General features: G+C 44.8%; 1 protein-coding gene across 1 annotated transcript in view; it reads left to right on the top strand.

Annotated features, from left to right (window-relative positions):
- vwa8 (von Willebrand factor A domain containing 8) overlaps nt 1-24,153 on the top strand; it is a 387,545-nt gene that overhangs the window by 304,025 nt on the left and 59,367 nt on the right. Inside the window, exon 38 of the mRNA XM_067992504.1 lies at nt 21,311-21,419. Within this exon, the coding sequence (XP_067848605.1) occupies nt 21,311-21,419 (109 nt within the window). The remainder of the gene's footprint in view (nt 1-21,310; nt 21,420-24,153) is intronic.

Raw genomic sequence — 24,153 nt, 5'->3', positions numbered from 1 at the left:
TGTGAGCTCTTGTCACTGGAGAGAGATTTTGGGAAGAGTTGCTGGTTAGTGAGCTGACACTCATTCACACCTATTAATTCCACAGTCAGAGTAAGGGAGGGGAGCTGGAATATTCCACACAATGGGGTACTTTCTATTCGGAGGTTTCTGTTGAGAAATGTTATATTAAATGGCTTGCCAGTGTTAATTAATTCAACACTGGATTAATAAAAGCAGCACAGGGGAACTGATTGCTTTCCACCAGATTTCTCTGCTAGTTTTATTCTTTCCTATCCTGAACAATGTCGATAGCGCATTATAGAGCATTTCATATCCATCCGTCACTTGGCCATTATTGATGCAACTGATTGGTGCCAGCTTATTCAACGACAGCAGGCATCACATCTGAGCGTGAAATCCAGATGTGCTGTTCCAGTGGGGCAGCTGGATAGTAATCAGGAGTGGGAACCCTGGCTGATTTTCCTCTCCCAAACACAGTGGCATTGAGGCCATCTGTCCCTGCCCAAGTCAAATCTGGGAACCTATCACAGACTGGGGATCAAACCTGCTACCTTCCTGGTCTGTATTCTTCAGCTAGTCACTCATATCTAAACGCACTGAGCTCTCCTGGGAGCCCTGATACTTATCTTTCTCACTGCAGTTGATGGTGGGGGATTCGGCATTCCCATCTCTGAATTCCTCACCATCAACATCCTGGGGGTCACCATTGACCAGAAACTTAACTGGACCAGCCATATAAATCTGCGGCAAGTGACTCACCTCCTGACTCCCCAAAGCCTTTCCACCATCTACAGGGCACAAGTCAGGAGTGTGATGGAATACCCTCCACTTGCCTGGCTGAGTACAGCTCCAACAACACTCAAGAAGCTCGACACCATCCAGGACAAAGCAGCCCGCTGGATTGGCACCCCATCCACCACCCTAAACATTCACTCCCTTCACCACCGGCGCACAGTGGCTGCACTGTGTACCATCCACAGGATGCACTGCAGCAACTCGCCAAGGCTTCTTCGACAGCACCTCCCAAACTCACGACCTCTACCGCCTAGAAGGACAAGGGCAACAGGCACATGGGATCAACACCACCTGCACGTTCCCCTCCAAGTCACACACCATCCCGACTTGGAAATATATCGCTGTTCCTTCATTGTCGCTGGGTCAAAATCCTGGAACTCCCTTCCTAACAGCACTGTGGGAGAACCTTCACCACACGGACTGCAGCGGTTCAAGAAGGCGGCTCACCACCACCTTCTCAAGGGCAATTAGGGATGGGCAATAAATGCCGGCCTCGCCAGCGACGCCCACATCCCATGAATGAATGAAAAAAAAGTACTGAGGTAGTGCTGCACTGTCGGAGGTGCCGTCTTTGGGAAGAGACATCAGGTGGACGTAAAAGATCCCACAGCAGTATTTGGAAGAAGAGCAAGGAAGTTCTCCCTGGTGTCCTGGCCAATATTTATCCCTCACCCAACATCACTAAAACAGATTAACTGGTCATTATCACATTGCTGTTTGTGGGACCTTGCTGTGCGCAAATTGGCTGACACGTTTCCTACATTACAACAGTGACTACACTTCAAAAGTACTTCATTAGCTGTAAAGCGCTTTGGGACGTCTTGAGGTTGTGAAAGGTGCTATATAAATGCAAGTCTTTCTTTTCTTGCATGAAATAACAGATTGGAAAAATTTCAAAATAACTTATTGTCTTTGTAATGTGAACGCTGAAAGTCACCAGCAGATGGCATAAGACATCTTTCCTAACACCCAATAGTATTTTAAAGTGCACAGTTACTCAGTTTGCACTGTAATTTCAGCCCATCACCATTCCTGTATTTACAGATCTCTGGACAGAAGCCCTGGCTTCACTTTTGTTTTTTTGCAATTTAGCAAACTATCATCTTAGTCACAAATGGCTCAAATTAAATTGCAGTTGTGGTCAGAAACTCCTGAGAATGTAATAGTTTCACGTCCAATTAGACTGAGCCCGCTTACAGTTAGAGAATGGAGAGCAAAGGGTCAGACAGCAACAATAACTTGCATTTATATAGCGCCTTTAACGTAGTAAAAACGTCCCAAGGCACTGCACAGGAGCGTTATCAGACAAAATTTGAACCACAGAAGAAGATAGTAGGACAGGTGACCAAAAGCTTGGTCAAAGAGGTAGGTTTTAAGGAGCGTCTTAAAGGAGGAGAGAGAGGTTGAGAGGTAGAGAGGTTTAGGGAGGGAATCTGTGGAGAACCAAAGGGATTTGGATGTCCATGTACACAAACCACTAAAAGCTAGTGAACAGGTACAAGAGTAATCAAAAAGGATAATGGAATGTTGACCTTTATCTCAAGAGAGCTGGAATACAAAAGGGAGGAAATTATGCTTCAGTTGTACAAAGACTTGGTCAGACCCCATCTGGACTACTACGTTCAGTTCTGGGCACCGCATCTCAGGAAGGATATATTGGCCTTGGAGGGGGTGCAGCGCAGATTCACCAGGCTGATATCACGTCTAAAAGGGTTAAATTATGAGGTCTGGTTGCATAGACTAGTCTGGTGTTCCCTCGAGTATAGAATATGAAGGGATGATCTAACTGAGGTGTTTAAGATGATAAAGTGATTCGATAGGGTCGATAGAGAGAAACTATTTCCTCTGGTGGGGGAATCCAGAACAAGGGGGAATGATCTTAACATTAGAGCTAGACCACTGAGGAGTGAAATCAGGAGCACTTTTTCACACAAAGGGTGGTAGAAATCTTGAATTCTCTTCCCCAAAAGGCTGTGGATGCTGCAGGACAATTGGAGCTTTCAGGACTGAGATCGATAGATTTTTGTTTGGTAAGGGTATCGAGGGATATGGAGCAAAGATGGGTAAATGGAGTTGAGGTACAGATCGGCCATGATCTAATCGAATGGCAGGACAGACTCGAGGAAAGGCTTTAGACAGCAACAGGTAAGGATTATGTTCCTGTGAAGTGCGTTTGACTAGATACAATACCAGATCCTACACCATCACCGAGGGTTTCCACGTCATCAATGTGCAACTGATCATAGATAGGAACCCCACACCATATAGGATAATGGACACCCCGGGCAGCAGTCAGTTTCATCCCAGGGCATTCATCTGTACCAGACTTCACTGAAGGCAACGGCAGCTTGTAAAACTGCTAAGAAAGAGGGCTGGAGAGTTGAGAGATGGATAGGTGTCAGTACATAAGAACATAAGAAACAGGAGCAGGAGTAGGCCAATCGGCCCCTCGAGCCTGCTCCGCCATTCAATAAGATCATGGCTGATCTGATCCTAACCTCAAATTTAAATTCATGTCCAATTTCCAGCCCGCTCCCCGTAACCCCTAATTCCCTTTACTTCTAGGAAACTGTCTATTTCTGTTTTAAATTTATTTAATGATGTAGCTTCCACAGCTTCCTGGGGCAGTACGTTCTTCCCCCTCACCGTTTTCCTTCCTGTTGCCTGGGCTGTATAAAGGAGATGGTTTTGCAAAGAGAGGGATAGTTACAGGCCTTCTCCTCATAGAACAGCAATGGGTCAGAATGTAGACTATTCTTACTTTTCCTGAATGTTCTGCATCCAGTTACAGTACTTGTATTTCTCCCATTTCTTGAATTTAAAAAAGACTTTTAGATACAATCCTTAGCTGTTGCTGTCCAAAGCCGTTCCCCGCAGGGCCCACCCAGAGCAGTTTGTGGCTTCAGCGCTTTTCCAGCTGCACAGAATTATCTTACAGGCCAGCCATGGCCTCAGGAGCACCTTATCTGGCCAGGGCTTCAGACCACACGCCAAGTCCGACTCCTCCAAAATGCACAGTGGTGGGTGGGTGGGTGGATGAAATGGAGTGCTGCCAGATAGGCCCAGAAACCCTTCACATTAGGGGATGGTGTTGTGCCAATTGAACTGTGGTGTGTCTCTGCCCCTGTCTGTGGGCACAAGCTCCCCCTCTGTCCATATGCAGGGACATTTATTGCAAGTATAATAAACTCCAATTCAGATATTTAATGATCAGAACCTGACTTTGCCTGCGACTCTTTCCTTGCAGAAATGTGGGACTGCTACATGTGGTCCATGCAGATTCCAAGGTCTAGTCTGCACCTGGCAGAGAAAGTCATTTTGACGGAACGTGGAACTAAAGCACTTACTGCGTTTGGCAGTTTCCGATCTATTTCACAGTAGTTCCAGTGTAATTTATTTTAAGTGAAGCATCTTGGATTGTTTCTGAGAGACTTGGTGCTATATAAATGCAAGTCAGTTTTTCCCTCTTTCCTTTGCCCTCTTTTCCTCGAGTGTGCTTTCCTCTCCTCTCTAAGTACGATGCTGCGGTCCGTTTGCACCTTGCATGCAATATTTCCAGAATTATTTCTCTTATGATTCAGATGCGCTCCAGATAGTTTTTCTCGTGGGAAAGACAATGGTTCCCTTCCATGGGTAAGAACATGCTCCCTCTGAACCAAAACTTGAACGTAGACACACAATAATCTGGGACCGAGAGTCACAGAGTAAATGATGAAAGTGTCTGCTGTGACTCAGTCGGTAGCACTCTCGCCTCTGGATCAAATCCCACTCCAGGAACCTGAGCACGTAATCCAAGCCGACACTTCAGTGCAGTACTGAGGGAGCGCTGGACTGTCGGAGGTGCTGTCTTTCGGCTGAGACGTTAATCCGAGGCACCGTCTGCCCTCTTGGGTCAAAGATCCCACGGCACTATTTTGAAGAAGAGCAGGGGAATTCTCCCCGGTGTCCTGGCCAATATTTATCCCTAAAGCAACTTCACTAAAACAGATTATCTGGTCATTATCACATTGCTGTTTGTGGGACCTTGCTGTGTGCAAATTGGCTGCCACGTTTCGTACATTACAACAGTGACTACATTTCAAAAGTACTTCATTGGCTGTAAAGTGCTTTAGAACGTCCTGAGGTCGTGCAAGGTGCTATATAAATGCAAGTCTTTTCTCTTTTTTAGTTTACTGATAAGATTGCCATTGTGAACTACTGATCATTTCAGCTGGTGAACAAATAACCCTCTGACAGACTGTAAATCAGGTTTATTAGGAAGTAAAATTAAACAGAAGCAAGAGAAAATCCAACATGTTTCACTCGATTAAAGAATCTGTCACAAAAACAATAAAAGTGCAGGAAGCCTCATCAGTTCCCTGCTGTGCTTTAAACAACTTGTGTCCTTGATTAAATATTTTTACATGAGAAAGACGAGCTCATGAGTCCTCGATTTGCAGCAGCACCACAATGTAGCAAATGGCTCCTGTAAGAATTTCTCTAACGGGCACATTACATTTTATGTAGAATTTACAGCACAGAAACTCATGAGGGAGAAAAGAATAGATGTGCTGATAGGGTGAGATGAAGTAAGGTGGGAGGAGGCTCCACACGAGCTTACCGAGCTTCCCCAGTCGCCTCAACCACTCCATGTCGGAGCGAGTTCCACATTCCAACTACTCTCTGCATTTTAATTAATTTTAATTAAGCATGAAGCTTAGCATCGAGTAATTTGTCTAAAAAGCCTGCTACAACAGTCACTGGTGAGTCTGAAATCCCAAACAATTAGCTCTGTCTCCTCACAACTCAGTGATAAGTATTAACTGTTTCTAATGTCTGAGTGAATGTTGCATCTGGTACTTGTTAAGCAGTTTACCTAGACAGAGGTGACTTATCTGCCTTTATATATAGGAACGAAAGAACAGGAGTAGGCCATTCAGCCCCACAAGCCTGTTCCGCCATTCAGTTAGATCATGGCTGATCTTTATCTCAACTCCATCTGCCTTCTTTTTGTTCTGTAACCTTTAATACACTTGTCTAACAAAAATCTATCAATCTAAGTATTGAAATTTTCAATTGACCCCCAGCCACAAAAGCTTTTTGGGGGAGAGAGTTCCAGATTTCCACTACCCTTTGTGTGAAGAAGTGCTTCCTGACATCACCCCTGAACAGCATGGCTCTAATTTTATGGTTATGCCCCCTTGTTCTAGATTCCCCCACCAGAGGAGATAGTTTCTCTCAATCTACCCTATCAAATCCTTTAATCATCTTAAACACCTCAATTAGTTCACCCCTTAATTTTCTATACTCGAGGGAATACAGGCCTAGTCTATGCAAGTGGCAGTCTGCAAAACCAACCAGCAATGTGGATCCCTCCCCTATATAGCAATCAAGTCAGAAGAGAATTTTCCCCAAAATGCAGCTTTGAAAAGGCACTTCAAAGTGCCACAAATCCAACATGCTGCAGATTCTTAATAAAGTGATAGTGAACAGAACTGCTGAATTTTTACAGTTGGTTACAGTTTCTTAGAAAATGAAATAAGACTGATCTCTAATCTGTCACAATTTCCTCTAATTATTTTCCATTTTGCAGAATCAGCATTCCCCCAGTGACCAAATGTACTTGCTACACCTGGTGCATTGTTCTCTGCCATGTTCCAGATTCTAGACAGCAACGCAAACATGTTACTAGGGTATCTTGCAATAGCCTATTACAGGAACTTAGTACAGTTCATAGAGAATGCAAGGTGAGCTGGAGTTTGTTAAAAGGGAGGATGATAATAAAGAATTACCCATCGCTCCCACCCTCTCCAAGCTTTACTGGCACCTCATGCTCCAGTGTGCTGATTTCAAAACCATCGTCCTTGTTTTCAAATATCTCCATGGCTTTGTCTCACCTTCCTTTAGTGATTTCCTCCTGCCTTGTGTTCCCGCGCACAACCACCACTCCTTTTACATTGGACTTCTCCTCATCCTTTGCTCCATCCCCTCCACCAGTGGGAGCCCCAGTACATCGACTGGACCCCTGCCCCTGGAATTGTCTACCCAGTACCGACTGCCTTTGCCTCCTCGCTCCGTGATTTTAAAGCCTCCTCAAACCATTCCTCGTGCTGTTGGTTCCCGATTCTTCTCCCCTTCCACCAAGCTCTGTGTCCATTGTATCCCTTTCCTCCTATTGTAAAGTGTTCTGTGACATTGTCCTGCGCATGAGGAGCATTGGATAAATGCAAGTTGTAGCTAAATTATGATGTTATAAACTACTAGCATGGACTTAGAAATCTCTTCATTTATAATAGCCCTGAACCCGCATCTTTCTCTAGTTTCTCTCCTATCTCCTTTCATACCCTCAATGAGCTCATCTTGTTCATGAAACCCACCTCCTTCTCTCTGTAACTCCTCCAGCCCTACAACCCTCTGAGAACTCTGCATTCCTCCAACTCTGGCCTCTTGTGCACCCCTCGCTCCCTTCGCCCCACCATTGGCGGCCGTGCCTTCAGCTGACTGGGATTCCCTCCCTGAACCCCTCTGTCTCTCCACCTCTTTCTCCTTCTTTAAGATCCTCTTTAAAACCTACCCCTTTGACCAAACTTTTAGTCACCTCTGTTAATATTTCCCACTTCAGCTCGGTGTCAATTTTTTGTCTGTTTACGGTTCTGAGAAATGCCTTGGGATGCCAGGAAGGGAAGTTGGGTGATCAGCAGTTTAGTGGGAATAGGAGGTGGGTCTCATGGTCAAGATGAGCTCGGAGAGGATATGAGGGGAGACAGGAGAGGAACTAAAGAACCCTCCGAGATCTCTCACTCCTCCAATTCTGGCCTCTTGCGCATCTCCGATTTTAATCGCTCCACCATTGGCGGCCGTGCCTTCAGCTGTCAAAGCCCCAAGCTCTGGAATTCCCTCCCTGAACCTCTCTGCCTCTCTACCTTTCTCTCCCCCTTTAAGACGCTCCTTAAAACCTACCTCTTTGACCAAGCTTTTGGTCAGCTGTTCTAATATCTCCTTATGTGGCTCGATGTGAAATTTTGTCTGATAACTCTCCTGAGGACGTTTTACTACATTAAAGGCGCTATATAAATGCAAGTTGTTGTTGCTTTGTAGAAATATAGTCTTTGCTCTTGCTTTGAAGTTTCCCAGTTAGTACCTTGAGTTTTCATTACCATTATAATTTTCTGTGCAGATTTGAACTGTATAACAGGGTTTGGCAGTTTAATTGGAAAATACGTTATGGCAGTCGTTTAGTTCTGAAAGTGAGCCACACATAACTAATAATTTTACCACCTTGCACAGGTTCTAAAGACCTGTGGGTGGTCGATGAGTATTTTGAGTTGGAAGAGTTGAAAGTCTTGCTCGCTATTCACTGGGTCTGTTCAATCTGCTTTATAAAGAGCAGCTGCTGTAGATTCACTGCCCTCGAGCAGTGAGGAAAATGCTCTGGAGGTATTCAAAGCTGGCAGTGAAAGTGAATATATTAAGTTTGAGTAATGATGATCTGTGCTTGTCTTATCATGATGCCAATTGAGAAATATTTGCATGATCCATTCAGTTTTGCAGCTAGATTTTTTTAATGTTGATGGGAGCTGCTCTTTGCTATTATTATGCAAACGCTGTTGAATAGTGCTGGTTACAGAGAAGTGTGTGTGTGTGTTTAGTGAATAGTGCTGATTACAGAGAGCTATGTGTGTGTGTGATGAATAGTGCTGGTTACAGAGAGGTGTGTGTGTGTGTTTGATGAATAGTGCTGGTTACAGAGAGGTGTGTGTGTGTTCAGTGAATAGTGCTGGTTACAGAGAGGTGTGTGTGTTCAGTGAATAGTGCTGGTTACAGAGAGGTGTGTGTGTGTGTGTGATGAATAGTGCTGGTTACAGAGAGGTGTGTGTGTGTGTGATGAATAGTGCTGGTTACGGAGAGGTGTGTGTGTGGTGAATAGTGCCAGCTACAGAGAGGTGTGTGTCTGTTTGAACATAAGAAATAGGAGTAGGAGTTGGCCATACGGCCCCTCGAGTCTGCTCTGCTATTCAATAAGATCTTCAACCTCAACTCCACTTTCCCGCCCAATCCCCATATCCCTTGATTCCCCAAGAGTCCAAAATCTATCTATCTCAGCCTTGAATATTCTCAACGACTCAGCATCCACAGCCCTCTGGGGTAGAGAATTCTGAAGATTCAACACCCTCTGAGTGAAGAAATTCCTCCTCATCTCAGTCTTAAATGGCCGACCTCTTATCTTGAGACGATGCCCCCTAGTTCTAGACTCTTCAGGGGAAACAGCCTCTCAGCATCTACCCTGTCAAGCCCCCTCAGAATCTTATATGTTTGAATGAGATCACCTCTCATTCTTCTAAACTCCAGAGAGTATAGGACCATTCTACTCAACCTCTCCTCACAGGACAACCCTCTCATCCCAGGAATCAATCTACAGAACCTTTGTTGCACCCCCCCCCCCCGCCCCCCCCCCGCCCCCGCCCCCCGCCCCCCCCCCGCCCCCCCCCCGCCCCGCCCCCCGCCACCCGCCCCCCCCCGCCCCCCCCGCCCCCCCCCGCCCCCCCCCGCCCCGCCGCCCCCCCCGCCCCCCCGCCCCCCGCCCCCCCCCACCCCCCCCCGCCCCCCCGCCCCCCCCCCCGCCCCCCCCCCGCCCCCCCCCCGCCCCCCCCCGCCCCCCCCCCCGCCCCCCCCCCCGCCCCCCCCCCGCCCCCCCCCGCCCCCCCCCGCCCCCCCCCAAGGCAAGTATATCCTTCCTTAGATAAGGAAACCAAAACTATACTCCAGATGAGGTCTCACCAAAGTCCTGTACGATTGTAGTAAGACTTCCTTACTCTTGTACTCCAAACCCCTTGCAATAAAGGCCAACATACAATTGCCTTCCTAATTGCTTGGTGAATAGTGCTGGTTACAGAGAGGTGTGTGTGTGTTCAGTGAATAGTGCTGGTTACAGAGAGGTGTGTGTGTTTGATGAATTGTGCTGGTTACAGAGAGGTGTGTGTGTGATTGGTGAATAGTGCTGGTTACAGAGAGCTGTGTGTGTGTGTTTAGTGAATAGTGCTGGTTACAGAGAGGTGTGTGTGTTTAGTGAATAGTGCTGGTTACAGAGAGGTGCGTGTGTTTGATGAATAGTGCTGGTTACAGAGAGCTGTGTGTGTGTTTGGTGAATTGTGCTAGTTACAGAGAGGTGTGTGTGTGTGTGGTGAATAGTGCTGGTTACAGAGAGGTGTGTGTGTGTGTGGTGAATAGTGCTGGTTACAGAGAGCTGTGTGTGTGTTTGGTGAATAGTGCTGGTTACAGAGAGGTGTGTGTGTGGTGAATAGTGCTGGTTACAGAGGGGTGTGTATGTTTGATGAATAGTGCTGGTTACAGAGAGGTGTGTGTGTGTGTTTAGTGAATAGTGCTGGTTACAGAGAGGTGTGTGTGTGTTTAGTGAATAGTGCTGGTTACAGAGAGGTGTGTGTGTTTGGTGAATAGTGCTGGTTACAGAGAGGTGTGTGTGTGTGTGATGAATAGTGCTGGTTACAGAGAGGTGTGTGTGTTTAGTGAATAGTGCTGGTTACAGAGAGGTGTGTGTGTGTTTGGTGAATAGTGCTGGTTACAGAGAGGTGTGTGTGTTTGATGAATAGTGCTGGTTACAGAGAGGTGTGTGTGTGTTTGGTGAATAGTGCTGGTTACAGAGAGGTGTGTGTGTGTTTGATGAATAGTGCTGGTTACAGAGAGGTGTGTGTGTTTAGTGAATAGTGCTGGTTACAGAGAGGTGTGTGTGTGTTTAGTGAATAGTGCTGGTTACAGAGAGGTGTGTGTGTTTAGTGAATAGTGCTGGTTACAGAGAGGTGTGTGTGTTTAGTGAATAGTGCTGGTTACAGAGAGGTGTGTTTAGTGAATAGTGCTGGTTACAGAGAGGTGTGTGTGTGTTCAGTGAATAGTGCTGGTTACAGAGAGGTGTGTGTGTGTGATGAATAGTGCTGGTTACAGAGAGGTGTGTGTGTTTAGTGAATAGTGCTGGTTACAGAGAGGTGTGTGTGTGTTTAGTGAATAGTGCTGGTTACAGAGAGGTGTGTGTGTGTTTAGTGAATAGTGCTGGTTACAGAGAGGTGTGTGTGTTTGATGAATAGTGCTGGTTACAGAGAGGTGTGTGTGTGTTTGATGAATAGTGCTGGTTACAGAGAGGTGTGTGTGTTTGATGAATAGTGCTGGTTACAGAGAGGTGTGTGTGTGTTCAGTGAATAGTGCTGGTTACAGAGAGGTGTGTGTGTGTGATGAATAGTGCTGGTTACAGAGAGGTGTGTGTGTGTTTAGTGAATAGTGCTGGTTACAGAGGGGTGTGTATGTTTGATGAATAGTGCTGGTTACAGAGAGGTGTGTGTGTTTAGTGAATAGTGCTGGTTACAGAGAGGTGTGTGTGTGTTCAGTGAATAGCGCTGGTTACAGAGAGGTGTGTGTGTGTGTTTAGTGAATAGTGCTGGTTACAGAGAGGTGTGTGTGTGTTTGGTGAATAGTGCTGGTTACAGAGAGGTGTGTGTGTGTTCAGTGAATAGTGCTGGTTACAGAGAGGTGTGTGTGTGTGATGAATAGTGCTGGTTACAGAGAGGTGTGTGTGTTTAGTGAATAGTGCTGGTTACAGAGAGGTGTGTGTGTGTTTAGTGAATAGTGCTGGTTACAGAGAGGTGTGTGTGTTTGATGAATAGTGCTGGTTACAGAGAGGTGTGTGTGTTTAGTGAATAGTGCTGGTTACAGAGAGGTGTGTGTGTGTTCAGTGAATAGTGCTGGTTACAGAGGGGTGTGTATGTTTGATGAATAGTGCTGGTTACAGAGAGGTGTGTGTGTTTGATGAATAGTGCTGGTTACAGAGAGGTGTGTGTGTTTAGTGAATAGTGCTGGTTACAGAGAGGTGTGTGTGTTTGGTGAATAGTGCTGGTTACAGAGAGGTGTGTGTGTTTGATGAATAGTGCTGGTTACAGAGAGGTGTGTGTGTGTTTGGTGAATAGTGCTGGTTACAGAGAGGTGTGTGTGTGTTCAGTGAATAGTGCTGGTTACAGAGAGGTGTGTGTGTTTAGTGAATAGTGCTGGTTACAGAGAGGTGTGTGTGTGTGTGATGAATAGTGCTGGTTACAGAGAGGTGTGTGTGTTTAGTGAATAGTGCTGGTTACAGAGAGGTGTGTGTGTGTTTGGTGAATAGTGCTGGTTACAGAGAGGTGTGTGTGTGTTTAGTGAATAGTGCTGGTTACAGAGAGGTGTGTGTGTTTGATGAATAGTGCTGGTTACAGAGAGGTGTGTGTGTGTTTGGTGAATAGTGCTGGTTACAGAGAGGTGTGTGTGTGTTCAGTGAATAGTGCTGGTTACAGAGAGGTGTGTGTGTTTAGTGAATAGTGCTGGTTACAGAGAGGTGTGTGTGTGTTTGATGAATAGTGCTGGTTACAGAGAGGTGTGTGTGTGTTTGATGAATAGTGCTGGTTACAGAGAGGTGTGTGTATGTTTGATGAATAGTGCTGGTTACAGAGGGGTGTGTATGTTTGATGAATAGTGCTGGTTACAGAGAGGTGTGTGTGTGTGTTTAGTGAATAGTGCTGGTTACAGAGAGGTGTGTGTGTTTAGTGAATAGTGCTGGTTACAGAGAGGTGTGTGTGTGTTTGATGAATAGTGCTGGTTACAGAGAGGTGTGTGTGTTTAGTGAATAGTGCTGGTTACAGAGAGGTGTGTGTGTGTTTAGTGAATAGTGCTGGTTACAGAGAGGTGTGTGTGTTTGATGAATAGTGCTGGTTACAGAGAGGTGTGTGTGTGTTTGGTGAATAGTGCTGGTTACAGAGAGGTGTGTGTGTGTTCAGTGAATAGTGCTGGTTACAGAGAGGTGTGTGTGTTTAGTGAATATTGCTGGTTACAGAGAGGTGTGTGTGTGTTTGATGAATAGTGCTGGTTACAGAGAGGTGTGTGTATGTTTGATGAATAGTGCTGGTTACAGAGGGGTGTGTATGTTTGATGAATAGTGCTGGTTACAGAGAGGTGTGTGTGTGTGTTTAGTGAATAGTGCTGGTTACAGAGAGGTGTGTGTGTTTAGTGAATAGTGCTGGTTACAGAGAGGTGTGTGTGTGTTTGATGAATAGTGCTGGTTACAGAGAGGTGTGTGTGTTTAGTGAATAGTGCTGGTTACAGAGAGGTGTGTGTGTGTTTAGTGAATAGTGCTGGTTACAGAGAGGTGTGTGTGTGTTTAGTGAATAGTGCTGGTTACAGAGAGGTGTGTGTGTGTTTAGTGAATAGTGCTGGTTACAGAGAGGTGTGTGTGTGTTTGGTGAATAGTGCTGGTTACAGAGAGGTGTGTGTGTTTGATGAATAGTGCTGGTTACAGAGAGGTGTGTGTGTGTTTGATGAATAGTACTGGTTACAGAGAGGTGTGTGTGTGTTTAGTGAATAGTGCTGGTTACAGAGAGGTGTTTGTGTGTTTGATGAATAGTGCTGGTTACAGAGAGGTGTGTGTGTGTTTGGTGAATAGTGCTGGTTACAGAGAGGTGTGTGTGTTTAGTGAATAGTACTGGTTACAGAGAGGTGTGTGTGTGTTTAGTGAATAGTGCTGGTTACAGAGAGGTGTTTGTGTGTTTGATGAATAGTGCTGGTTACAGAGAGGTGTGTGTGTGTTTGGTGAATAGTGCTGGTTACAGAGAGGTGTGTGTGTTTAGTGAATAGTGCTGGTTACAGAGAGGTGTGTGTGTGTGATGAATAGTGCTGGTTACAGAGAGGTGTGTGTGTTTGATGAATAGTGCTGGTTACAGAGAGGTGTGTGTGTGTGATGAATAGTGCTGGTTACAGAGAGGTGTGTGTGTGTTTAGTGAATAGTGCTGGTTACAGAGAGGTGTGTGTGTGTTTAGTGAATAGTGCTGGTTACAGAGAGGTGTGTGTGTTTGGTGAATAGTGCTGGTTACAGAGAGGTGTGTGTGTGTTTAGTGAATAGTGCTGGTTACAGAGAGGTGTGTGTGTTTGATGAATAGTGCTGGTTACAGAGAGGTGTGTGTGTGTTTAGTGAATAGTGCTGGTTACAGAGAGGTGTGTGTGTTTGATGAATAGTGCTGGTTACAGAGAGCTGTGTGTGTGTTTGATGAATAGTGCTGGTTACAGAGAGGTGTGTGTGTTTAGTGAATAGTGCTGGTTACAGAGAGGTGTGTGTGTGTGTGTGATGAATAGTGCTGGTTACAGAGAGGTGTGTGTGTTTGATGAATAGTGCTGGTTACAGAGAGGTGTGTGTGTGTTTGGTGAATAGTGCTGGTTACAGAGAGGTGTGTGTGTGTTTGATGAATAGTGCTGGTTACAGAGAGGTGTGTGTGTTTAGTGAATAGTGCTGGTTACAGAGAGGTGTGTGTGTGTTTAGTGAATAGTGCTGGTTACAGAGAGGTGTGTGTGTTTAGTGAATAGTGCTGGTTACAGAGAGGTGTGTGTGTGTGTGATGAATAGTGCTGGTTACAGAGAGGTGTGTGTGTGTTTAGTGAATAGTGCTGGTTACAGAGAGGTGTGTGTGTTTGATGAATAGTGCTGGTTACAGAGAGGTGTGTGTGTGTGATGAATTGTGCTGGTTACAGAGAGGTGTGTGTGTGTTTGATGAATAGTGCTGGTTACAGAGAGGTGTGTGTGTGTTCAGTGAATAGTGCTGGTTACAGAGAGGTGTGTGTGTGTGATGAATAGTGCTGGTTACAGAGAGGTGTGTGTGTTTAGTGAATAGTGCTGGTTACAGAGAGGTGTGTGTGTGTTTGGTGAATAGTGCTGGTTACAGAGGGGTGTGTGTGTGTGATGAATTGTGCTGGTTACAGAGAGGTGTGTGTGTGTTTGATGAATAGTGCTGGTTACAGAGAGGTGTGTGTGTGTGATGAATTGTGCTGGTTACAGAGAGGTGTGTGTGTTTAGTGAATAGTGCTGGTTACAGAGAGGTGTGTGTGTGTTTGGTGAATAGTGCTGGTTACAGAGAGGTGTGTGTGTGTTTGGTGAATAGTACTGGTTACAGAGAGGTGTGTGTGTGTTTAGTGAATAGTGCTGGTTACAGAGAGGTGTGTGTGTGATGAATAGTGCTGGTTACAGAGGGGTGTGTGTGTGTTTGGTGAATAGTACTGGTTACAGAGAGGTGTGTGTGTGTTTGGTGAATGGTACTGGTTACTGAGAGGTGTGTGTGTGTGATGAATAGTGCTGGTTACAGAGGGGTGTGTGTGTTTGATGCAGTTTATTGGCTTCTCTCCAGATTCCCATTTGTGCAGGTGTTTATTTGTATTCCGACAAACTGAAAGGTTATCTTATGGATGCCTAAAAGCCATTCATTACTCACTTTTATTTCAAAGGCAATGTTTTGCCTCATGTTGAAAGCCAATTTCAATATATTTGAACATTTGAGGATAAGTTTTCCATTTGCAGGCAAGTGCTGCAGAGCTTCATCTGCTGTTAGCACATGTTAGATAATCATCCACCCTCTATAAACTTGAGCTCTTCCAAAACTCTGCTGCCCGTATCCTAACCCGCACCAAGTCCCATTCACCCAAAACCCCTAGTGCTTACTGACCTACATTGGCTCCCAGTACGGCAACACCTCGAATTTAAAATTTTCATCCTTGTTTTCAAATCCCTCCATGGCCTCGCCCCTCCCTATCTCTGTAACCTCCTCCAGCTCTACAACCCTCTGAGATCTTTGCACTTCTCCAATTCTGGCCTCTCGCACATCCATTATTTTCATCGCTCCACCATTGGCGGCCGTGGCTTCAGCTGCCTAGACCCTAAGATCTGGAATTCCCTCCCTGAACCTTTCCGCCTCTCTACCTCTCTCTCCACCTTGAAGACGCTCCTTAAAACCTACCTCTTTGACCAAGCTTTTGGTCAGCTGTCCTAATAGCTCCTTATGTGGCTCGGTGTCAAATTTTGTCTACTAACGCTCGTGTGAAGCGCCTCGGGACGTTTTACTGTGTTAAAGGCGCTAGATAGATGTAAGTAGTTGTTGTTTTCTACACAGCCCATGTCTTACCTTGGAATTCTGATCAAAGAGCCCCATCTCACCTCTCGGTTTAAAGTGAAGCACGACCTTTAATGTGAAACAAAAACAGAAGTTAGGAAAACTGCTTCTTTTCATGTCGCCCAATTCCCTCCTGCTTTGAGTGATGCACGGAGTGTAAGCGCAGTTTGCATAATTCAATTAGCAATGTGGCAAGAGAATATAAATATTTGTTGCTCTTCTTTACCAGACTATGTGCTATTTGAAAATGTGCAAAACATTCATTAATTTGCAGACCCTTTTCACTCTCAGAAAAGCCACTGTTAAAGAAGATTGATGAACGAGCCCACTTAGGTGCATCGTAAGATGTAACATTCCTGTTAATTACATATAACTTTCCCATCACCCACCTTTTGTATTGAAAACAAAGATTTGGATTGCAGTTGGATTAATTTAAATGAAAGAAATTCATTTTATTTTGTTTTTTCTGGGGGGTAGGAGCTTCTAAACATTCTTGATCTGTTGTGAGGAAACACAAATGCAAAGGCTTGAAAAGTTGGTGCTGTTTCTGTTAGAGCCGATAAGATTGCGGGTGCTTTGACAGAGGTAAATAAAGTTATGACGGGATGGCACAGCGTGGATAGAAACAGACTCAACCACGGGTTGAGGGGTCTGGGATAAGGGGACATAGATATGAGGTTAAATGTAAGAGATTTAGGACAGAGAGCAGGAGAAACCTTTTTACACAGAGGGTTGTGAAGCTGTGGATGCACTACTGGATTTGATGATTGAGGCAGAGACAATATCAACATTTAAGAATAGGTTAGGTGGGAGGAAAGGGATTAAAGGGATATGGGAACAGGGTGAGTACAGGGGAATATGATACTGCTTGAGTGGAGGATAAACACCAACATAGACTGGATGGGCCAAAGGGCATGGTTCGGTGTGCAATTCCTGAATCATGGCTCAGAAAAGCCACTAGGATCATGGCAATGGGAACTGTATGATCTGAGAAAGTCTACCAGCCACAACAGAGGTGCTCTAAAGGAGGAGGCAATTCAGCCCCTCGAGCCTGTTCCGCCATTCAATTAGATCATGACTGATCTGTATCTCAACTCCATCTACCTGCCTGGGTTCCATATCCCTCAATACCCTTGCCTAACAAAAATCTATCAATCTCAGTTTTGAAATTTTCAATTGACCCCCAGCCTCAACAGCTTTTTGGGAGAGATGGTTCCAGATTTCCACTACCCTTTGTGTGAAGAAGTGCTTCCTGACATCACCCCCCTGAACAACCTAACTCTAGTTTTAAGGTTATTCCACCTTGTTCTGGACTCCCCCACCAAAAGAAATAGTTTCTCTCTATCTATCCCATCAAATCCTTCAATCATCTTAAACACCTCGATCAGATCATCCCTTAATCTTTTATACTCAAGAGAATACAAGCCTAGTCTATGCAACCTGTCCCCAGAATTTAATCCTTTTAAGCTCACAATGGGAGAGAGCAAGATGTAGCCAAGCTGGACTGAGCAGCAGACAGCCCAGCACTACAGCCAGCAGAGAGCAGGAGACATACCTCGGGTGGTCCAAAGGTCTACAGAAGAATATGGAGTCTGGTGGGATGGAAAGTGCGAACAAGAGGGATGATTGGGGGTGAGTAAGGGCAGAAGCTTGGGAAATGGGATGACCCAATCAGTGTTCGTGACTACCTCAGCTGAGGAAAAAAGGACATTTGGGAATTTCTGGGCCAAATCTGAAATCTCTAGTGAGCAGCGTTCTCTGAGTGAGGAGGGACAGTGTGTCCGAGACCCCACACAGCAGCACAGGGTGTACACGGCTGAACCACTCAGACCGATCCCAGAGGCATGAATCACATTGCACCACTGTTCAGCAGCCTCTGGGAAACAGCCCACCTGGACTTGCTGTTATGATTGAGGCTCACTCCCAGCACCTAAACTTTGCATTCACAGCAAAACGGCAGTTTTCAGAAGTAGATTGTCTCCTATGAATTGAAACTGAATTTTTGTGTGTGGTAGGACTAACAGTTACCCTTTGAGATATATTATGACACACTGGAGACCACTTTGAGATGCTCTCCTATCACTTCGAAAGGCAGTACATATCACAATATCAGTGTGCTGTGTTCAAGCTAAAGCTAATAGTCTAATTTAGTTACAAATAGAATCATTACATAGAAAGAGAAAAATGTCACAAGGAATTAGGTGTACAATAGCTAATCTACACAATACACAAACTTTTTTTAAACCAAAAGTAATTCTGAAATTTTAGTAGTAGATGATACCAGAACTGAGAGGTTATAACTATCTGGAAAGACTGAACAGGTGGGGCATTTTCTCTGGATATGCCAAGGCTGAGGGGTCACCTAATAGGGTACTTGAAAATTCTGAAGGGGTTTGATAGGGTAGATGTGGAGAAAATTTTTCTGCTTGTGGGGGAGTCCAAAACTAGGGACCATAAATATAAGATAGTTACTAATCAAATCCAATAAGGAATTCAGGAGAAACGTCTTTACCCAGAGAGTGGTGAGGATGTGGGACTCACTACCGCATGGAGTGGTTGAGGCGAATAGCATAGATGCATTTAAGAGGAAGCCAGATAAAGACATGAGAGAGAAAGGAATAGAAGGATATATCAGGATATGAAAATGCCATTTTTTTTTCTCAGCAACTGAAATTTATAACATCTAAAATAAGGTTCTGAACAGTATAAAAGCAATAAAAATTATTTCACAAAAGGTGATGAAATACATCCACTGAGTTGTCTTTTTTGCTTAAGGACTCGGCTTCTCCCAAAGCCTGTGTTTGAACTTGATACCAATGCCCAGATCTTTGGCTCTGTTAGCCAAATACAGCGGATTGAGCATGTGCAATGGGCACAATTTCCCAACAATTATCAACGTTTGGTTTCGTTTATATTGAGTGTTTGCCTTAAACAGAATGGCAGTGTGAGAGGGAGAGACTAAAAAGACCCATTTCATACATGTCAGACTGTACTACACGCCTGTTGTAGCCTTCGTTTCATTTATTTTTCTCAGTGGAAAAGTCAAATTGTGTTTTTGAAAATGATTTGAATAAAGGTTATGGGGAGATTTAATAGAGGTGTTCAAAATTATGAAGGGTTTTGATAGAGTAGACAGGGAGAAACTGTTTCCACTGGTAGGGGAGTGGGAATAAATGACTTGCTCTTTCAAAACGCCAGCACAGACACAAAGGACGGAATGGCCTCCTTCTGTGCTGCATAGTTCTGTTTTCTGGCCCTGCTTTATCCCAGCACTTTCCAAAATCAGTTCCTCACTGCAGTACCCGTGAGTAGTGAATGAGGAAGCCCATCCCCATCGCTTGTTTCTCCTATCTCTTCATTTTCAAAATCCCCCACCCCGTGCCTGATCACATCCCTTAATCTGAGCCACCCGAGAAGAAGAACAACTTGCATTTATATAGAACCTTCAAAACCTCGAGACATCCCAAAGCACTTTACAGCCAGTGAAGTACTTTTTTGAAGTGTAGTTACTGTTGTAGTACAGCAGCCAATTTGCGCACAGCAAGATCCCACAAACAGAAATATGATAATGACCCGATAATCTGTTTTGGTGATGTTGGTTGAGGGATAAATACTAGCCAGGACACCGGAGTTAACTCCCTTGCTCTTCTTCGAAATAGTGCTGTGGGATCTTTTACATCTACTTGAGAGGGTAGATGAAGCCTCGATTTTAAGTCTTATTTGAAAGACAGCCCTTCTGACAGTGCAGCACTCCCTCAGTACTGCACTGGAGTGTCAGCCTGGATTATGAGCTCAAGTCTCTGGAGTGGGACTTGAACCCACGACCTTCTGACTCAGAGGCGAGAGTGCTATTAACTGAGAGATATGCAGTACTGCATAGTAAAATTGATCCCTTCCGAAAGGAACGGGCTTGATCGACATCTACATCCCAGGGTTTTGAAAGAGGTGGCTATAGAGATAGTGGATGCATTGGTTGTTGTCAATAGCTTCTAGAACGGTTCCTGCAGATTGGAGGGTAGTAAATGTAACCCCACGATTTAAGAAAGGAGGGAGAGAGAAAACAAGGAACTTACAGACCTGTTAGCCTGACATTAATAGTAGGGAAAATGCTAGAATCTATTATAAAAGATGTGATAACAGGACACTTAGAAAATAATAATAGGATTTGGCAGAGTCAACATGGATTTATGAAAGGGAAATCATGTTTGACAAACCTATTGGAGTTCTTTGAGAATGTAACTAGTAGACTAGATAAGGGGGAACCAGTGGATGTGGTGTATTTGGATTTTCAGAAGGCTTTCGATAAGGTCCCACACAGGAGGTTGGTGAACAAAGTTAGAGCAGATGGAATTGGGGGTAATATACTGGCATGGATTGAGAATTGGTTAACAGACAGAAAACAGAGAGTAGGAATAAACGAGTCTTTTTCAGGTTGGCAGACTGTGACTAGTGGGGTACCGCAGGGATTGGTGCTTGGGCCCCAGCTATTTACAATCGATATCAATGATTTGGATGAGGGGACCAAATGTAATATTTCCAAGTTTGCTGATGACACAAAACTAGGTGGGAATGTGAGTTGTGAGGAGGATGCAAAGAGGCTTCAAGGGGATATAGTCAGGTTAAGCGAGTGGGCAAGAACATTTCAGATGGAATGTAATGTGGAAAAATGTGAAGTTATCCACTTTGGTAGGAAAAACAGAAATGCAGAGTATTTTTTAAATGGTGAGAGATTGGGAAATTTTGATGTTCAAAGGAACCTGGGTGTCTTTGTACATGAGTCAATGGAAGAAAACATGCAGGTGCAGCAAGCAATTAGGAAGACAAATGGTATGTTGGCCTTTATTACAAGAGGATTTGAGTACAGGAGTTAAGATGTCTTACTGCAATTATATAGGGCCTTGGTGAGACTGCACCTGGAGTATTGTGTACAATTTTGGTCTCCTTACCTCAGGAAATATATACTTGCCATAGAGGGAGTGCAACAAAGGTTCTCCAGACTGATTCCTAGGATGGCGGGATTGTTGTATGAGGAGAGATTGAGTAGACTAGGCTTGTATTTTCTAGAGTTTAGAAGAATGAGAGGTGACCTCATTGAAACATACAAAATTCTTACAGGGCTTGACAGGGTAGATGCAAGGAGGATGTTCCCCCTGGCTGCGGAATCTAGAACCAGGGGTCTCACACTCAGAATAAGGGGTAGGCCATTTAGGACTGAGATGAGGAGAAATTTCTTCACTCAGAGGGTGGTGAATCTTTGGAATTCTCTACCCCAGAGGGCTGTGAAGGCTCAGTCATTGAGTACATTCAAAACAGAGATCGATAGATTTCTAGATATTAAAGGCATCAAGGGATATGGGGATAGCGCAGGAAAATGGTGTTGAGGTAGAAGATCAGCCATGATCTTATTGAATGGCGGAGCAGGCTCGAGCGGCCAGATGGCCTACTCCTGCTCCTATTTCTTATGTTCTTATGAAGCAATGAGCTGTTCCTAAAAGTTTCTTTGCTCTCGTCCTTCATGGGTAATTGTGTCCGTGGGAGGTATAAATAATTGGAATATTTTGTCTCTTTATCCCCACTCAGATTACTATACAGAAGGACAGTGCATTGGATGTGACCGCCCCAAAACATGGAAGAGTTGATGCGGACAACACCCCTCATGTTGGGGGCAACACGTGGGCAGGAGGAACTGGTCAGTAGCGATAAAGGAATTGGTTTCTAAACAACTCCAAAAAAATTAACGACTAACAATGATACTCCATTCACTGTAGTATTGGTGCAAGTTAAAATAAAGGCTGGAAAAGAGCATGTGATCTTGAGCAGAGCAGACTGTAGTCTCATCTGACAGATGGGGGGAATTCTACGATTGCTGGCGGGTGAAGAACAAGCTCGCCCGCCACCGGCACATTGGTGGATGAAATCAATGGACGGAAAATCACAGGCTGTACTCCCCCGAATTACCAATGGGCACCAGCTCAATGTACTCTTGACTGGCTCAGTATACGGTCAGTAATTGACTCACGTCGTGTACAAGAGATTTGTGGCCAGCTTGATACTCAATGGGAGGTGGGGGATGCTCGTCTTCTGAGTTGGCACTTCCGCTGGGAATGCTTTGCCTGACGGGAAATTCGGCCATACGCGGTGGACAATTTTCCATCCTGGGACCATAAATAATCATGGGGAGGGAGGAGGGGTGTGCGCCCGAATATGCAATGTGTGCTCCAGGCAGGTAGTGCTCCTCGCTGGGAGTACACACTATGAAATGATGTCCTACAGGTTGTCGCCTGTCACCGTGACTTGTAGGTTGTGGGTGAGTAAATGAGGATTTAGGCCCAAGCCTGGCCTTCCTGTTTGGAACGGCAGAGTTTAATACAAAGCTTGTACAAATTGTCCCTGGAAAAGTATTTCCCTCACTGGAATTGTAACTCCCAGATAGGCTGTCTTGTGCACACTTCCTTTGTCTTGAAGGCACAACATAAATGTCAGTGTCCACCCCTGCTGCACATTTAATGGGTCGAACATAACAGGCCGAGACTGCGGCATTTCCCAATATGGCCCCCTGCAACCCCCCATAATGTGATTCTCGCCTCAGTGTAACTCAAACCCTGCCCTCCCGTACAAGTGGCTCCCAGATAACTTTAGACTTGTTCAGGCTTCACACCCTGGGTGGGAGTTGACCTAGAATTGCAGACCCAGCAAATGTCAAAGGTTAAACCGTGATATGTTTGGAATAGTTTATCTTAAAACATGACGGGGAGACAATCCTATGAAAATCTCAATTTTACATTGGCTGCTATTTTATTTTCAAGTCAACATACGTACTGACTTGCTGAATATAATGAAACGGGTCTTCTCATTAACACTGCATTTTAAAGCAGCAACAAATTTGTTTTATTAAAGACCCCTTTGTTTCCCTGCAAACTTTTTCCAATGATGATGGTGTTGCTTGCTATTAAACCAATAATAGTCAGTGTGAGGTGAGTGTATGAGGCAGTAACCTCCAAATACCTAGGTAATTTATTGACCTGCTCCTGCCTAGCACACGATAACCTCCCAGTGATGATTGATAAGGTGCTTGAAACCAAAAATGTCCAAATGTTTTGGGTTTATTTGTATTTTTAACAAGACCTTGGAGTTAACATGAATGGAGCCCCAGTATAGAGAAACACTGAAGTGAATTGAAATGTTTGACAGTAGATGCCTCTAGTACCTGACAGGAACAGCAATAGAGATGTGGTGTCCGGTTTCTAATGGTGATGTCACCCATCTGTGATGCTTTCCAAACAGACCACTCTTACTGACACAGGATTATGGTGCGTCTCAGTGCTGTGCGGTTTTTGATTAAAAACACTTCAGCACCAGTTAAAAGAGAAGCTAACTGCGTCTTAGGAATTCAAATGTTACATTCTGACCCCTGGACACATTCCATGTGCTTATTGCTTAATTATCCTCTCATTTCCTTCTAAATTAATTATCGAAGGGCCTCCTTCATCTGCTTGACAAAGAAATGAAGTGGCCACACTGACGACAGCCAAGCAGGTTCCCACAGAGCATGCCCGCTGCCCATTGCCCGTTGTCCACTGCCGATTGCCCATTGCTCATTGCTCGCTGTCCATTGCTCATTGCCCATTGTTCATTGCCCATTGCCGGTAATAGTTGGACTGTTTCCGCACTAATCCAGAAGGTGCCGTTTTCTAACCTGCCGTCTCTGCTGAGCTTTAGCTGATGGGGAACTGTGCTCGAAAACCCATTCCTGAGCTCCGACTCAGCCTGAAATTACAATCCTGCTCAATACTCTTACAGAATAGAATCATGGAATCGTACAGCACAGAAGGAGGCCATTCGGCCCATCGTGCCTGTGCTGGCTCTTTGAAAGAGCTATTCAATTAGTCCCACTTCCCTGCTCTTTCCCCATAGTCCTGCAAATTTTTCCTTTTTGAGTATTTATCTAATTCTCTTTTGAAAGTTACTATTGAATCTGCTTCTACCACCCTTTCAGCCAGTGCATTCCAGATCATAACAACTCGCTGCGTAAATAAATTTCTTCCCAATTCCCCTCTGCATTTTTTGCCAATTATCTTGAATCTGTGTCCTCTGATTACCGACCCTTCTGCCAGTTCTTTTTTTTCTGTAGGAAATTTGTAACAGAAAACCTTCTCCTCAATAACCAGCTGTGCTCTGGGAGTCATACGAACAATGACGGACAGGAAAAGACCCTCTGATCGATCCAGCCTGCCCCACAATTGTGATCCCTTGTGCATTACAATATATACACTCCCCACCCCACCCGAAACCATGTGATCTCCTGGGAGAGGCGAAAAAACAGATAAAAACCCACACCAATTTGGGGGAAAAAAAATCTGGGAAATTCTTCTCCAACCCTGCTAGGCAATAGAAATTAAACCAGGAGGTCACTCTGGCCCTGA

Source organism: Heptranchias perlo, chromosome 11 (genome assembly GCF_035084215.1).
Source record: "Heptranchias perlo isolate sHepPer1 chromosome 11, sHepPer1.hap1, whole genome shotgun sequence".
Lineage (NCBI taxonomy): Eukaryota > Metazoa > Chordata > Chondrichthyes > Hexanchiformes > Hexanchidae > Heptranchias > Heptranchias perlo.
Note: the sequence above shows the minus strand (reverse complement) of the source record. Positions and strands in the feature narration are given on the sequence as shown.